This window comes from Buteo buteo, chromosome 10, assembly GCF_964188355.1.
Source record: "Buteo buteo chromosome 10, bButBut1.hap1.1, whole genome shotgun sequence".
In the NCBI taxonomy this organism is placed as follows: domain Eukaryota; kingdom Metazoa; phylum Chordata; class Aves; order Accipitriformes; family Accipitridae; genus Buteo; species Buteo buteo.
The window spans coordinates 36,376,800-36,394,839 of record NC_134180.1 but is presented as its reverse complement, the minus strand read 5'-3'; the positions used below and the strand labels follow the sequence as shown (position 1 = coordinate 36,394,839).

Genomic DNA, 18,040 nt, shown 5'->3' with positions numbered 1-18,040 from the left:
GTCATTTAATTTCCCTTCCAATGTTCGTAATTTCAATTTAATACAATACCTTTTGGGTTTTTATGCATCCATTTATATTGTCTGTTTTGAATTTGATCCTAGTAATTTTAAAATAGTAACAGTGATAGCCAGTACAAAAACTACCTACCTGCGAGACAGCCCTGTCTTGTCATTTGCCATGCTGTATTCTAATAAATGACTGCTAGAAACTGGTTGAGAGCAGCAACTGTGCAAACTGATCTGTCATTTAAAGTTGTGTTCAGATTTGGTTTGCTTGAGTTATGAGAATGGCTTGGCCTTTTACCCCATTCCCTTGAGAACATGTGTCCACATCCTACAGTCAGCACGGGACAAACAGAGAACAGGCACTCTCCTCTCCTGATGGGAGACTCCAGTGATCTGGACAGCAGGAATATTGCAGGTTCACATTATCTGCATTAACATTACTGTGTATGGAACATGTATTATATCTGCTGTAAATGGTTTAACTAGCCAGGCCCTCATGGTTAATGAACCATGTTTCTGAGACAGGGATTCAGAAAGGAATATGACCATGATCACATCCAGTTGAAAATGCTGTAAGACATAACATTTATCATATTTTTTCCAGTTCTAATCCAGGTAAATATCTTTAAAGAGCTTTTGTTTTGTTTATGTTTTCATTTTTAGAGGTTTGGGGCTTAAAATAATACATACATATGGTTTTATATATATAAATAGTGTATGAAAATACATAGAAATAATTTTTGTTCTTCTGTTTTCATATGTTTTAATGTAGAATGTGGGCTTCCTTTTTTAAAGCTAGCTGTTAACTTTTAAGACCTTTCAGTATATATTTTTCCCCTTGCTTGAATTTTTATAGTCATTCATGGAATAGGAAATGGCATCTACCTTCCTGTCTGTTAATGCTTAAACCTAATTTATGAATCCTATTTAAAACTGTGGTTCACGTTCAGCAGGACTGTGCATCTGCTTAAAGCTAAGCTAATGTACAACTGTAGGCAAAATGAGATTGATGCAAAGTCTACAAACATTTCAAACCATTCTTTAACAGTATGCTAAGTAATAGGTTGATGTAATTCTTTTAATTAAGTGCATGTGTATGTGTATCAAATTTTCCCTGTTATTACAGAGAAAATACCTTACCTTTTATCTTACCTTCAGTATTACATGGCTAAATTTCCTAAAATGCTAGCCATGATAGCTAGTACACATGTGTATATGTGTATATATGACACCTCAGTACGTTCTTGTCCCATGTAAAGACCAGAGGGACAATGTTTGGTACATGGTATATCCTGAAAAAGCAACAGATATGAAATTGTGACTCCTGCTTGAAAGCCTTTAAATATTTAAGGTTATTACAACCTACATTTTCACCATTTGTGTGTTTAACTTGATAGCTGTATAAATTACATGTCAAGTACTCTTAGAAACATTTCCTGCAAGTGTATTGACAAATGTCCTGTCATTCTCCTGGAAATACACAGTATATGGAGCATTTTAAAGACAATTTGCTTATAAAACTTTTTGTATCCCATATGTTGCTTTCTCTTATTTGCACCTGCCTTTTTATTTATCTGAGCATAAATATTACTGCTTCTTGACACTATTTGGAAGATTTTTAGATGCTTTGTTTCAATACCTCAGCTTTATTGCAGTATAGACTCTTATTTTTAACATGAGTGCCAGTCCTACAAAGCCTTACTTGTCTAAAATGGAAGTTGGTACTTGGGCCAAACTTTCAGAGATGTGAAACAGATGAGTTCCTGGGACTCATGTAAAATAATCCTCTGGAAACCTTAACTCAAATAAAAGTAAAATGCCATGACAGTCCTACTGGCTTCTCTGTAGGTTACTGTTTTGCATGCAGAGTGGTCTAACATGCTGATGGCAATAGCAGTGTAAAAGCCTGAAACAAACTGAGGAGCTTTACTGCTACCTACTAATATTTCATTTGCAAACCAGAAAGACAAAGCTGATAGAATTGATAGTTATTTTGTTTTACATAGAGTTTGCACTGAAGCCTTTTATGCATGACTTGATATTTAACTTACATTTTAGTGTTGTTAGCTCTTATCAGTGTAGGCAATATTGAGAAACACAGAAGGCTGTCCCAACTTCTTGGGATCTTTTCTGTATTTCCTTTTCTTAATTTTATCATCAGAGACTTTGACCTAAGGTTTTTGTCTGCCCACTTTTTCCTCATCTGAAGTCTTATGGCATCACACTTATTTCACAGTATTAGGAATATGTGATTATGGGCCTGGACTAGCAACTAGTGAAGCATCTGCTTAGATAATCTCATTGATTAGGCTCTGGAAATGCAAACATTTGAACAGTGATTTTAAGAGTAGCCTCTCTGCAGCCTTACAGTGTGTGCCTAGAAATCACTGAAGGCATAGTCTTTGTAGGCACATATGTATCAGTTGGAGCTCAAACTACCTGCTATAAATCTCCATACCTCTTCCCAGATTTGCTGAAGATTTGGCTCAGAGAATCTTTGAGGGGCGAAGAGGAGGGAGGGTCTCCTTTTGTTTAAACTGATTACATTTCCTGAGAGCACAGAAAAAATACTTTTGTTGGCAACACATAAAGTTCTGCACTGCATTAGCGATCACTGACTTGCATATTGTGAGTCACGTTGCATTTCCAGTTCATACCATACTCTCACAGTGTATCAGCCTCCTTGCTGACCTGTGAGCAGTGTGTACATTCTCTCACTATGTTTTATAACAGTCTAAAGAGGAAGGAAAGTGTCTAGAACTCTGTCATTACCTTTAGCAGCAAGAGAATGTGAAGAGTCTTTCAAGGCTAAATAAAACTTTGTGTAATTTAACAAAATGTATCCTACGTTTCCCTTCCCCTCACCATCATGTCTAGTTATATTGCAGAAGAGGGTAAAGGAGGTAATGCTCTTGTAGTCTAAACAAACTCAGCATGGTGAAATGGGACAGTACTTTAAAATATGCATAAGGATTGCAGTTGCTCCATTTTGTGACACTGTTCAGGTAGAGAAAAAAAACCCAAGCCACAGACTTTTCCTAAAATGAATATTTTTTTAAAGGGCTATCAAGAAAAATGATGCTGGAACTATTATTGTGAAAAATTGGAGTGGCCTGGTTGATATCACGCATACAGTTTGGAAAAACAAGATTAGTGCAACACATACCATTTCTCATTTTCCCCTGTCTTCAGCAGCACCAACCATTGCAGCATCTCATTTTTTTTAACTTTGTGTTTAGGATGAGAAATCCCATGTGTGTACAATTGCTTCTGGCTGCCTGGTCCCTCTGCTCCGAGCTTTTTCCCTCTGCTTGCATGTTTCCATGTGTACTGTAAATAAGAAGCGACCGAGAGGGCAGGATACTTAGTCTCTTCTTAGATCAATACTACTCTGTGGGTCAGCAACTAGGAATGTTTGAAACGAAAGGAGGAAGGAATTGTGTTTTATTTCCCCTATAGACTGAGGCCAACACCTTTGCATTGGGTTCATCTCTATTACCTGGGGAAGAAAGCCTGCGTAGGTTATTTCTCAACCAGTATCAGCTGGCAAAAAGACCACTGTGAAAAAGATAGCAAAGAATTTGAGTAACAAGAAAATCTTTGAATTCCCCCCCCCCCCCCCCATTAAAATAAGAATTCTAATGTGTAGGTGGCCATCTACATATTTTCTTCTTGGAGCTGGACACAGTGGGGAGAGGGATGGAGATCAGCATGTGTCGGAGTTGGGGGGCCAGGGTGTAAGCAATGCAGTAGCTCTTGGTCTGTGAACCAGAGTATTGAAGTCCTGTTGCACACGTGCATTCTCTTTCATCTTTCAAAAGAGGGGCTTGCCACATTTGTTGTTCCCCTTTTAGCTAAGAAAACTGAGACTTTTCCTTTCAGGCTTCTCTTTTTTTCCCCTCTCTGTGTTTAACATGATAGCTATGAGTGCTGTCTCTGAAAGGGACAAATGAAGGACACAAAAAAGCAGGTCTGCACAGCATAATGCAAGTTTAGCCCTGGAAATGCAGTATTGCTATTGCTAACACCTGGCCACATGCTGGTATTGGGAATAAATGGGAGACCTACAGACTATCCCTGTAGCAGGAGAAATGCGAGCATGCTTGGAAGCAGTTACTCTGTGACACTCTCAAGCATAAGGGGATGTCATAAAGTAGTTTTTTAGCAGAGGAAGGGGGAAGGAGGCAATATGAAGGAACTCACGGAGGAGAACGGAGAATAAAACTTGTGTATGTGCAAGATGTGTAGCCTGGGGAAAAAATAAAAAGTTTGCAATGCTGAATTTAAATTATTTGCCCTCACATTGTCGCATCTTGTACAAGTTTTAAAATTATGTGCTTCCATGCAAAGACATCAGGTGGTTCTATGTCATAAATCAGTCTTTATAGCAAACAAGGTTTTGGAGGTACCTATCTTAGACCTGCTCTTTTCTGGGAATAAAGATGAGGCACTATCAGAGATTGAGAAGATGGGGTAAATTGATTAATTAAAAAGCAGTAAATCATCAGGCCCACATGATTTATGTATAAAAGAATTCTGGAGAAGCTTAGGAATGAATTAGCTGAACTGCTAACAAAGATGTGCACTCTCATTAAAACCTAGCTCTGTTCCAGAGGGTTGGCAAGTATCTGGGGTTTATCCTATATTTAGACCAGTAAGCATTACATCTGCACATTGCAAATGGTCGAAATAGGAATTTAAAAGGGAATAATAAAACACCTGGAAGATCGTGATGTGAAAGACTTTAATGAGAACAGCTTCAGCAAAGAAAAATCATGTCTCACTACATTGCTTAGAAGTTGGTGAATGTGTCCATAAAAGGAACTGGGAATGACCATACTGGATCAGACCAAAAGGCCCTCTAGCCCTGCGCCATGCCTCTGACAATGCCTGGTCACAGCCACATGGGAGAGAGAGGATTCTCCCCCCTCACAAAAAAGGAATTAGATGGCAAAATAAACCATTTTTTTCATAAAAAGGACTAAAGAGAAGCCTGACAAGCTCAGAGTAACAATAACCAATTCCTGAGGTACAATTGTAACAGTAGTCTTTTCATCTAGCAAGGCCACTAGGTTGCTTTCACCTACTTCCATTCACAGTCTGAGATTAGCAAGTCTTGCTGGGTAGCAAAGCCAAACTGAGGCTATGCTAACCCGACGTGATCCATTTTTGTTAGCTGCTCTTTGCTTTTCCAGCCATATGTTTCCCTGCTAGCTGCTAGCCACGACTCAAGGTGCTCTGCAGCCTGTGGTGCTCTCACCCCCCGTTCCCATTAGCTCCCACCCCTCTGCCAACAAGTTTTGTTGTTTCAGCCCTTGGAAGAGTAAGCACAGTGCTGAGAACCAGGCACAGGCTCTCACTTCATAGGAGAGGCTTAAGCAGCTTCTGGTACTCACACATCTTGCAAAAGGCTTTAACTCAAGTCTCTTTTCTTTTCTTTTCTTTTTTTTTTCTTTTTTTTTCTTTTTTTTTGTATTTTGGTGCTAAATGTTCTTCCTGGATTGACTCACTTGGACAGAGTTTGTTGACCTAGACTTCCCTACATTTTCTCCATGTGATGAAGTAACTCCCTTTGTAACAGAAATGTCCTTCAAAAATATAATTGCAGTACGTGCCAAAGGTGTTTCTGGCTTGCCCACCAGTCCTTTCTGTTTATCTCCCTTTGATGCCATTGGATGCCAAGGTGCACTTTCCCCTTGGGAATTCCTGGGAATGTTTCCTCACCTTTAGGTTTCAGCTACGAGGCTTATGAGGCAAGCTGCCTGACATAATGTATTTTGACTTTTTAAAAGGTTGTGACAAAGTCTGTCACAAGACACTGCTACAAAGGCTAAGTAGTCACATATGGTGACAGGGCAAGTATCATCATAGATCAAAAACCGACAAGGAAACAAAAAGGCAGAGGGCTAAGTGGTCAGTTTTCATCACGGAAAAAGGCTAGCAGCTGCATTTCTTAAAGTTACCTATCATCTCCTATGCTAAATATAATTATGATCTAGGGAGAGAGGTGGAGGATTAGGTGGTAACACTTACAAATAATGTAATCGTTTAAGTAATTTAAGCCTGTAGCACACTGTTAGAAACTTCTGAGTGTTCTAAACAAGTTACTCAGATAAAGAAGGTTCAGTCCTGATAAATGAGAAGTTAATATGTGGAGAAAACCACACAAAAATCTTATTCTCTAACCGAAGGGAAAAAACCTGAACATTGCTGTTGGCAGTTCCATAACAGAAGCCATCTGAGATGCTGTTACAGTAGAAAAAGTGAACAAGGTGCTAGAAGGCGTAAGAAATGGGACATTAAAAATGAATTACTGAGCTCAGTCTTCAATGCGTGGAGACAGACGATAGGATAAAGCATAATATTATGGATAAGTTTGCCCAGCTAACAAAGTCTGATCCATGATGACAATTTCCTGGTTTCTTTTGTTTTTATCCTGCTCATACATCATCTACTATCAGAGATGCTTTGATCTTTATCAGGAATAATATAAGTTGGGAAGGCTAAGGCTTCCAGGGGGTTTCAGATCTCACCAAGGACAGCTCAGTATCAACCAAGCTACGATTGGTAAAAATCTATTTCATATCCATTCTCCTTCCTCTGGTAGTTAGTTAAAATTCACATCAAAATGACATAAATGAACTATCTCAACTTTGTATTTAGACTGTGAAATCATCAACATTTTAAACATGGATTTCAGAATTCAGATGTTACTGAAATACTTCTTCAAGTTGGGGCTCTTATGAGACTGATAAATTATTCTTGCATAGAGGAGAAGTCACCTGAGACTAACCTAAATGAAGTTAACATAGATTTTAAAAATTATTCTTGCAGAAGAACAGGGAGTGGTGGGAATAGATGAACAGATGGGAAAGGGAGAAGAGGAGAGTGCAGAAAAGGCTAATTAGGTAATTGAGGCTAAGAGGCTATTAGAGCTGACCCAGTGGTCTACTGGTAGTGCAGTTCAGGGACTTGAATTTGGGATTGAGGTTGGTCCCTCATTCCCAGGCCAACACGTGCTCTAAACATTGCAAGGACTCAGTTTTATAGCCTGTATGATCCTGTAAGTATGTGTTTTCCAGTCAACATAATCTGGAGGGATTGTATGTCAGATTATAGTGGAGACAGGAAAGAATAATGGAGTAAAATGCTGAATTTGGACGTGAAGACATTAGAATACTATGTTAATGGGTAAATTGTTTAATGAAATTCTTTGGAATTCCTTTGATCTGGCTGTTGGAGAAAAATCTGATTGAAATAAACATATTTTAAAGAGATTCTGAATAGAAATAAACTATTTCTCACTAAGCAACCTTTTCTAAAATCCATCCAGTATACAATTCTCTCAAGCATGTTTTGGTTTTTTTCCACAGATAGTAGATAAGGGAAAGGCCTAAAAGGTCATTTATTCTAAGTCATTCTGTTACCTTGTTTCTGGCCAATTTGAAGCTGGTATGCTTCTGGTGTGCCAGTCTTGTTTCCTTCTTTCAGTCTCCTAACCCATCTTTCTTTCTGATCGGGGCAGTGATATCTTTTCTTCTGTTTTGTATATGCTTATTTTCTCCCTGATGTCAGTATATTCAAACTGTCTTCTGAAGTTGTCAGTAGACTTGTTCTTTTATGGCTAGAGAGTCTGATATAGGTCAAAGCTAGGACAAGCATTGCTATGTGGTTTTCAGATTTATATGCTGAGGTGGAGCGTTTCTTGTCCTCACCTTTTTCTAGTATAACATTATTCATGCTGACTTAATTCTTTTAAATGTCTCCACTTCTTTAGCAGTATTTGTGGCTACTCTTTCTCAATTGCTCCTAAAACCCCTTGTGTTTCTTTTCTGCATGTTTCAAACTTTGGAACTGCAGTGGTGCAGCATTCTGAGATGCTATTTCCTCTCTCTTTCCTTACCTTGCCCAGTGCTTCTTATCACAATTTCTCATTTGCCAATTTAAGTATTTAAAAAAAAATAAATTTTTTTTGACCCTGTGCTTGTTTTTTTCCCCTAGTAGCTGCATTTCAGGACAGAAATGCTGGCTCCTGCATCCTTCTCTTGCATTCATGATGTCTTCAGAGGATCATAATGCATGTATGGCTAACTTTACTGTTTTCTTTTCTTGTTGTAATATTTTTGTGGAAAGTCAGCTTTCCTCCCTCTCTTCTTTCCTTTCCAAGCACTGCACAGAGCTATTGCTATTGAAGCAATACATGGCTGGAACACGTGTGGTCAGTAGGCAAATCATATTTTGACAGCAGAAAAAATCAGCACCATTCATTATCCCTGCAGTTTAAAAGAGAGTTTCTGTAGAATAATTGTAGTATTGGAACTGCTGCTTCAGAGGAAAGTCACTGCAGTGTAAGCTTTAGCAACTGGACAGAATAAACAAAAGATGGAGGAAAGAGTATAGCTTTGGTTATAATGGTAGGCAGGATGAAGAAAGGATAAATCAGCTGCTTTTCCACTGGACACCCCACTTGTACCTGCTGCTGGCAAAAGATTTTGGATTTCGCTACCAGCTGACAGCTCCCCTAGGACATATTAAAGTGTTTTGTCAAAAGAGGGCACTGTGCCAAAAGTGGACCTTCATGAACATGTTGTACATTTCGGGGAGATAGATGAATGAGTGATAGACGATACTGAAGGGAACCTCCTCCCACAAAACCATACTGAGGTTTGGACAGCCTGAAACAACACTTCTCTTCATTTGGGGGATGCAGTGTTGCCCTGTCTGATGTGAAGCTGCTTAAAAAGTAATTCTGTCATTTTAAAAATTATTTCTTGCCATCTCATAATTTAGCAGCCCTCTCCTTTATAACATGATGCTCATTCTGGTGAATTGAAGGATGCTGATTTCATTTTTGCCAGCAGAACCCAGGAACAGGTTTTCAGCATTGCTTTCTATCTCATAATCATGATCTGCTAGTAGGGACCATTCAATAGTGCTTCACTGTGCTTCCCAGATGGTACACCCTTTCCTCAGCATTTCTTGTCACTTTTAGGAATAATGACATCCACTGGTTGCCTCTGGTTTTAGGTGGCATGGTGTCTTTATGTTTTTGTTATTGGTATTATTGTAGGACCTAGAAGATCAGCCTGTGGGCAAGGACCACATTTCTGTAAGGCATTCTGCAAACACAGGACAAAGGACATTTTCTACTGCTATTTTCTATTTATTGTTTCTCCTCGCCACTAAATTTTCCTTGTCAGAACACTTCACTATGTTGAAGATTCAGTTTTTTTAAAAACCTTTCTTAGCAAGTTCCTCCTGAATGTATCCAAGCACGTATGAAATGTGGGGAATTATTCTTATAATATTTGCTCATGTGAATCAGTTTCTAGGTTTTGGCTTTCAAGTTCTAAAACAATTGTAATGTACTTTCAGGATATTTTTGCTATCTTAGTATCAGCTGATGGGACTGATTCGTCTGATGTGCAGGTATGCCAGGTTAGACTAGCACTGATGCGGGTACCCAGTACTGATGAAGTTTTACCATGTTTATTACAAACATTTAAAATGCAGAAATTCTCTAAAAGAATTATATCTGCCTTCTTATTGCTTAATTATCTAATTAGGTTTTAGAGAAAAAAATCGTAAAAACTCAGTGTTTTCCCCTTGAAGTTGTAAAGAATGCAGACAGTTTACAAGCAATCTTTGTACAGTTCACTGTTATTTGAATTCCCTAGTAGTCTTTATAGAGATTCCTTAATTATTTCAATTAACATTAACCCTTGAAAGCTGTACACTTAATGTGTAGATTTCTTGATTTTTTTGAAAGCCATTAAAATACACAGTATTTTGATTTTTATAGTTAAGAAGAAGAAACCAGGTATTGGTAGAGGTGGAAAACCATGAGGTGCCTAGTAGACTGTAAAAATGCTAAAAATATTTGGAGAACATTCTAATACATATTAGCAAGAATAAAAGCAGGACTTATTTTGCAGTGTCTGAAACTGAGTTAGCTGTGCCAAAACCCATTCAGTTATCCGTAAAAAATATTTAACACCATCTGACATATTCACTGTCACTCCATGCTCTGTGAATCAAATATAAAATTATGTGCAAGAAAAAACCCTACAAACTCATTTTGTCACAAGTAAGCTAGGAATTTTGAAGATGGTCAGCTCCACTTGTCAACAAGAATAAGCAAGAAGAAAAATAATGGCTTAGACTAACAGAGAAACAAGTCAGTAAGGCCTTCAATTTGAAAGGGCTGCCTCCCAGAAGAGGAGTTTGCAGTGCATGATTAACATCCTTATATTTTCTCCAGAGTTGGTTGGATTTCTTGCAGTTAATAAATAGGGACATCCAGCTCTAAGAATAAAATTTGAACATTCAGAAGAAGTAGCTAGATCTAGTATTTTCTGTAGCGTCAATAAATACCGGAAGGTTGTTTTCTAAAGTTGAATTGGAATTGGGTTTTGAGCTTCAAATGTCTTTAAAATTTAGCCTTAATTTCCTCTGAGATTGTGACTCAGGCCCACCCCTTTGAATTATATACGCAAGCTCGGAAATTTGTAAAATTGTTAAGTTGTATCCCCACATCTGCAAATTGATGGCAATTGAAAATGATCACCACAGTGTGTCACCACAGCTAACACTACATTGCAATCAGATTCACTTGAGCATTTCTCTACAAGTCAGTCAGATCACTTAATTTTTCTTTTGGCCATTGATCTTTTACAGCACCTGCAGCTTTTTGTTTTTCCTCCAAAGATCATCATTTTACTTTGAAGTCTACTGACTGTGATATGTCTAACCCAATCCTGTAGAGGCAAGGAACTGAATAATTACTTCACGAATGCCATATTAAAAGCGGTCCAAAGACTGTTTAGGCTGCTCATTAAAGTCATTGGGAATTTGGCTGGGCAAGAGCTCCCTGCTTTGGTCATGCAACAGGGGGGGAAAATCGCTCCAAAGATTGTTATTTTCTAATTATTTGTGTTTTGGTACCACAAAAGGATTTGATTAGCACCCTTATGTGTTTAAAACTTGAAGAACAGATGCCACACAGCAGCACCCCCACCACCCCCCAGTGTTTGTTCCCCAAAGTCTTGATTAAGTCCCAATTTTCAAAGGGAAATAAGGTAGCAGAGAAAAAAAAAAAGGCAGAACAGATAATAAAGTTTGCCTTTAAGATCAAAATTATTAGAGTTGAAATAAAAATTACGTTCCAAATAGAGTTAGGATAAAATTCTCAAAGCCCAGTTATATCCCTCACTGCCTGTTGTAGTAGCAGAGAGTAATATCCTGGGACCTCTGAAGTTATCAGGTTTTTGAGACTGAAAGAGGACTCTAATTTTTTTTTTTTTTTTGGTAAACTTATAAATTTGATTACTTATTGAATGCTACCAAAACAGAGTAAATGTCCTGACTCCAGACGGCAACGTAGCAAACATATAGGAACAGACAAGCACACGTACATTCATACTTGGAGTAACAAACCTGCTGGGTTGGGTGTGCTACCTTGTCAGATAGAAGATGCTCAAATCCACTGGCTCAAGCCTTTGACTGGCACTGAACTATGAGAGTCAAAACAGAGAGAAGATCTTTGTTTCTGTACTGCCTTCTTCCTTTGACAGAAAGAATTTTGCATTTATCTTTAAGACTAGGCAGTCTGAATTTGTTTCAAAATGATGTAAAATATCAAGCTTCCTTTCTGCAAATACATTTCTAAAATCAGACTGGAAATCAGTCGCTTGCATGTTATTCTCTGTGGCTGTACTTAGAATTGGGGTGGTTCTCCTTTAAATAACCATTCAGAAGCGCCGAAATCCAGGCAGTTGTGTATCAATTAGCAGGGTGCATTTCTTAGTGTGAGCTGCCTGGAAATGCAAAATGACAAATCTGAGCATTAAGCTTTCTACCATCATTTTGCTTTCCTACCTCTAACTGCAAATCAGCTTCATTGTGACTTACAGTGTAAGAAGTTGGTGCATTTCTGCAGATCCATGATAAGATATTTTTCTCTAGTAAGAAATGCAGTTAGACTCTGCATTCTGAATCTGTCCCTGCCAGGCCCTAGATGCATTAGTATTCCACTGGCAGCTGCCTGTAGGTAGGAATATTGTTTTTGTCCATAACCAGAGGGAACAATCAGACTAAGCCGTTCCCCGGCTATAAACCAGCCAAAGTAATTGGGTTTAATTTTAATTTTTGTAATAGCTTTAAATTAATAGGAGCAGCTGCTGCCACAGTGTGTGGGTGTCCTTTTCCAGAAGGCATAGAACAAAAAAGGGAAAGAGTAAACAATAGTGCGTCTAGGACACAAAGGTTAATTCAAGAACTGAGCAATGTCTTTTCGTTATCAAAAACTCAGTTGGTGATATCTAGCACTGTGCCTCTTTTCTTTCTTTTTCTTTCCCTTTTTTCTTTTTTTCTTTAATTCCCTGATAAGATCTCAATCTGATTAGACTCCTGTGTGTAAAGATGTGTTGTTGGTATCTAAACACTAACTCTCTTTCTCTATATGACTCACAAATAGATTAGCAGTGACAAAGTGCTAGGAGAGATAAAAATAGATTAGCAGTGACAGGAGTACTATTATAATTATTTTTGGAAGATATGGTTTGAATTAAGAGTTTGGGCACTTTCTGCCCTGAGAGGGTGAATTTAAACCTAGGAACTGAGGATGGTTTCTGCTGTTGTGGCAGACACCAGATAGTGAAATGTCAATACCAGATGTCCTAGACATCAAGATTAGCCATAATAGCCAAATGCAGCCATAAAGTGATGTGTCAAAGTGGATAATAAAACAGATGCTTAGCTTCTATAATGAAGGGGAAAGGGAATGAAATATCAAAAGTGCCTTTAATACATTAACAAAGTTGTCTTCAACTTGCTTAAAAGTAGAAAGTTATTGAACCAAGGAGAACTATGTGTCATTTAAACATTAACTCTCAGCAGATGAATTTCAATTAGCATTAGCCTTTCTAAAATCCTGAATTTCCTCCTATTGGTCTCATTTTACATGAAATTTTTATAGCATAGAGTGAGGCTTGTCCTCTATTATTTCTCCCATGCTAATTTGGAAACAAATAAAGTTCAACAACTCAGCAACATACTGTTTAAACTTGCATTACGGTTTGAGGACTGGGAGCTAGAATACATTTACCCACTGCCATATCATCTGCTTGATTTGAGATCAAATGAGGGATGTCCTATAGCACTCCAGAGTAAGGGCAAATGATAGAAATATGTTAAGATACTGGAGAAACCTATTAGGTTAGGGTACTGCGTGCAGACTGCTGGTGGCATTTTCCCCCTACTGATACTTTAAAAAAAAAAAATTAAAATAATTGTTTTTCTGTCCTTCATATTTGTGGCTTAAAAATCATTTTCAGATCTTAGTGAGAAGCAAGTGTCTTATTTAACCAAAAATGCTGAAGTAAATTCTTGAAGCCTTGAATTCAAGAACCAGGGCAATAAAAGGGGCAAATAAATTCATATTTCAAGTCTAATTAACTGCATTACTGGCTCTTTATTGTACTTTTTTCAAGAACATCTCAATTCCTTTCTGTTTCTCTTTGTAGAACCTAAGTCTTGCTGATCAGACTTCTTAATTGCTGCTAATTGGCAAACACGTACTTCTGCATAATGAGAGGGTTTTGTCCTCTATTTCGTATTAGCAATGAAAGGCCAAAACTGATGCTCTGCAGTAGACCAGTTTCTCGGAACTATTACAAAGAGGCACATTACTGCTGCTATGTCTGTAAATCTTATTGTGTTTTTCCCTCACCATGATCCTAGTTTAGCTGAGATCTGCTCCAATCATTAGATGAGACCTGTTTATAATGTCGTGTAATTGAATCAGTTAGAGTCTGCAGGACCATAGTGTTTTGCCAAACATGACTGGCAAGTTAGTTACATCAAATTACAAGTGCATGGCATGACTAGAGAATCTCCTGTCTAAATAAAGCTAGAAAATCCTTCTACAAAATGAAGAAAAAGTACAAACAGAAATATTGAACATCTTGAGTCCATAAAACAAGTTTTTGACCTACCTCTGAAATATTACTCATTTCTATTGAGAAATAACAGAATAATTGAAGTTGGGTGATGGCAGGCAGACATTTGTTATTCCTCAAACAGATACCAGCTTGATAACAATGACATAAATGTCTCTATTATAATTATTTACCATCATGTATATTCATTTTTATCTTGTCAGATAAGCCAGAACTCTCGAGGAGGGCAGCAATCCAATTTGGAACAGGACCAAATACCCTTTTCTCCTTTGCTTTCTAATTTAGGACCAGGTCATTTTCTATACCTGAAGTTTTTTGTTTTGGTTTTTGGGTTTGGTTTTGGGTTTGTTGGTTGTTTTTTTTTCACCTGAGGAATTTATCTTTTCCTCCATTCATCGGCTAGGTGTCGATATATCCCCTGACTATTAAGGATAATAAAAATATAAAGATGTCCTGAATTTCAGTAACAGTTCTGTCAATGTTGCCTTGTAGTGACATTCTTTTGTTAATTATGCCACATCTCTGTGCTGGTGAATTAGACCTATATCGAAGGATGTAGCCACACTCCAGCCAGAGGTTTGGCTGAAGCCTGTGTAGCGGTATGCGATTGCACCAGCTTGATAGCGAAGCAGAGGACGGCTTAACTGCCGGCGCATCCTCCTCGCTTCACGGGAGTTGGTTTCTCCAGTTGTGTGGTGCTCTCCCCCGCGATGGTGACTCTGCCAGCTTGGGCACCCGGAGAGAGTGTCCGGTCCCTGTGGTGACTGGTGCACCAGCACAGTAGCTGTGCCACGCACGGGCCCCTGGCGTGGAGGCTGGCTGCAGGAGAGCTCCGAAACACAGGCTCCGGGATCTGCTCACCAGCTCCTGAGCTGCTCAAGCTGTTACGCTTCATTGGCTCTAGAAATTTGAATCTCACCATAGCCCTTTTGTCCAGATTTCTGATGTCAATATATATATATGTCAATGTATATATATGTTGTTTTTGTTTTTTAGGCAAAGAATACCCTCTAAAAATGTATATTACTATCGCTGCCCAGACCACAGGAAGAACTATGTCATGTCATTTGCTTTTTGCTTCGACCGAGAGGATGACACTTATCAATTTGCTTACTGCTACCCCTACACCTATACTCGCCTTCAGCACTATCTTGACAACCTACAAAGGAGGAACATGGACTACTTTTGCAGAGAATTGCTAGGACTCAGTGTGGTAAGTAATAGGCATGCTTGCCATCTAGCAGGCTTCATTATGAATGTCTACCCTTAAATGCTTATAGAGTATAATTCATCATCCCTGCTAAAGTACACACATGCACATATTTGTTTTACTGCTATCAATGACACATGAGGTAGTGTACCTGCGTGGTGAAATATAGACAAATGCTAATTTAATTTCACATAAAATATTTCCTTTGCGATATACAAGACAATGCTAAATTCCCATGTAGGATCAATTCACCTCTAAAGACATTAAAAGATGAAACTGAAACAGCTTTATTGAAGAAATGGGTTTTTTAGAGTAGTCTGTCCATTTCTTTTGGAAGAGCTTTTCTGTTCAGAAGGAAATACATGTCTTTGGAAATAGAATATAGCTTTTCTTGGTAAAGTAATGCAAAACAGACAGAAACTACCTATTTTATTTACCCATAAAAATGCCTGCTTTGGTGGTTTGAAATTAAAAGGGGTTCAGTGGTCTCCGTATAGATCCTAGTGGCTGCATGAAAATGAAATGTGATCGGTCTTGGTGCAGGAAGGAGGGTTAATGGTAAGGCTGAACTTCTGCTCACTTTGCTATAACACTTCTCTGAAAATTTTGCCTGTCCTGAGGATTTGGAAAGCATGACTCAGCCACTCCCATATCAACTCAGAAATCATCAGATTAAAAAATAATAGCTGAAATCTTGTTTGGTGTGGGGTTTTTTGGTTTTGTTTTGGGTTGGGTTTTTTTCACTTTTGCATTCTCAGACTTTATAGTGTACTTGTCCCACATTCTTAATCTTTTCTCTGAGATTTGATTTGGTCTAAATTTGCAGTGGGTGTGTTGGAAAAAGAAAGCTGAGATTCCTATGAAGGCTGCTGATCCCGGCAGCTGGGACTTTGCAAAGCATCCCAGCATATATTGTGAAAATCAGAATGAAATTATATGTATAGCCTGCACTGGAATAAATAAAAGACTGCCAACCTTAGAGCAGGCCATTGAGATCCCTATGGTGGCATAAAACTTGGAGGAAAAAATTAACTTGTGGAGAAGTGTGAAAACAGAATTAACAAAAGAAAGTGTTTTTTAACCCTTTTGTCAGTTAAGTACAGTTCTTGTTCTAAAGATGACTATTACATATCCCTGAACTGGCATTAATTATTAATAATTCCAATTAGGGGGACAAACAATTATAAGGGAAAAGGTTATTAAAAAAATAGAAAAGTAAAATCGTCAGAGGGTGGGAGGAAAGAGCACTATCATCTTAATGCATGTAGGGTTTTAATTATTAATCTTAGAGGACAGAGCTGTCATTAATTCTATAATGAAACTGAATTTGTTTCCTTTCACTCTGAAAATAGTGTATAAACAGTCACATTTGCATATTCATCAAAACCCTGATCTGCCTGATTAAAACACTGAGATAGAAGGATTTGTCTTTTATCTGCATTTTGACAGACAGAGCTATACTCTTAAATCTTGTTAACATTGTGTTACCAGTAGTTGCTAAATATTATTTTTCATATTTCAGCAAACTAAACAAACAGATGCCATTCAAAATGTGGCAGGAAATGTGCTGTGTATAAGTCCTGATTTTATATCTATATGTACACACACAGTATGTTTTGCAGAAATTGAGATGGTAACATTTTACAGCTCACCATGCTGATCTGTATAAAAAGCTTCTGAATCAGGCTCATGCTGTAATCTTTGTAAGTAACATTACAATCTCAGAGCATTTCTGGCTTTTCTCCACACACAACTGTCCTAGAACAGCTTGGTAATTTAATGTCTTTGCTGAGCTTGAATAGACAATTTCCATAAGTTCTCTGCGAGTTAAATATTTTAACATAGAGCTTTGTTGCTATCATACATCTTTAAATGGTGAAAAACAGGATCCTTCAGTCTTCACTGCACAGTGCTTCATCAAAGCAGAAGCTGGCTGTACTTTAGAGAATTGCGTGCCATATAGGATAGATTTAGAGCTAAGAAAGCGAGCTCTGTCCCTGCTCTGGCCTCTTATGTAAGATAAGAGGAATCAGATTGGCATAAAGAGGCCCTTAAAAGCTCTATTCCTGGCGAAGAGACGATACCCCTGGTAGCACATGGTGAAAGGTAACTTAAAGATGCAGTCTGAGGACAAACTCTGAAGTCCCCATGCTGGGCACGGGGCTGAAGCAGGGTAACATGTTAGGAGAAGGCTGCGGCAAGTCTGCTGAGCTGCCATGTAGCCACCGATACGCTCTGGCTCATTTCAGGGGAATTTTACAGCTCCCTGCAGCAGTTTGTGATTGTGGGGATGGAGAATGGTTTGAAACAATTTCACTTCTCCTGGATTATGAAACTTTGAACTGTGCCTCTTGGAGACAACAGATTCTCGCCACAGATTTTTTTTTTTTATTTTTCTTTGTCGTGGAACAGTAAAATGCAAGTCACAAGAAACCATGCTTAGATGATTACTCCTGAAGGCTTTCTGAGTACACATTTTGCTGCATGTAATGTTTTCAAGGCAATCTAATTTCTAATCTAATTTCATATTTTCTCTAAAGAAAGTACTATGCCTCCATTAACTCCTTAAATACTTTCACTAATTCTATGAAAATTGAAAGTGAAATATCAGTATGGGACATGTAATTGTCATTAGGATGCAGAATGGCAAAGTGGTTCAGAGCCAAATGGCAAAGATTCCCATTGCCAGTGTGAATGGGTAACTTAGCTTGTCTATTTCTGACCTTCTAATGTTTTTATTCTCTACTTCAGGGAGCTATCCCAAAGTCTAGATGTGCCAAATGGTCTTGAAAATAGTCTCTCCTGCAAGCTAGCTATGATGGTCACCCAGGTGTCACTTAAACTGCCATTTTCATTCCGCCATTTT

At 38.2% G+C, this 18,040-nt stretch overlaps 1 protein-coding gene across 1 annotated transcript in view; it reads left to right on the top strand.

The window, feature by feature from the left end:
• Positions 1-18,040, top strand: part of AGBL4 (AGBL carboxypeptidase 4) — a 957,921-nt gene that overhangs the window by 362,067 nt on the left and 577,814 nt on the right. Inside the window, exon 4 of the mRNA XM_075037073.1 lies at positions 14,961-15,177. Coding sequence (XP_074893174.1) covers positions 14,961-15,177 — 217 coding nt within the window. The remainder of the gene's footprint in view (positions 1-14,960; positions 15,178-18,040) is intronic.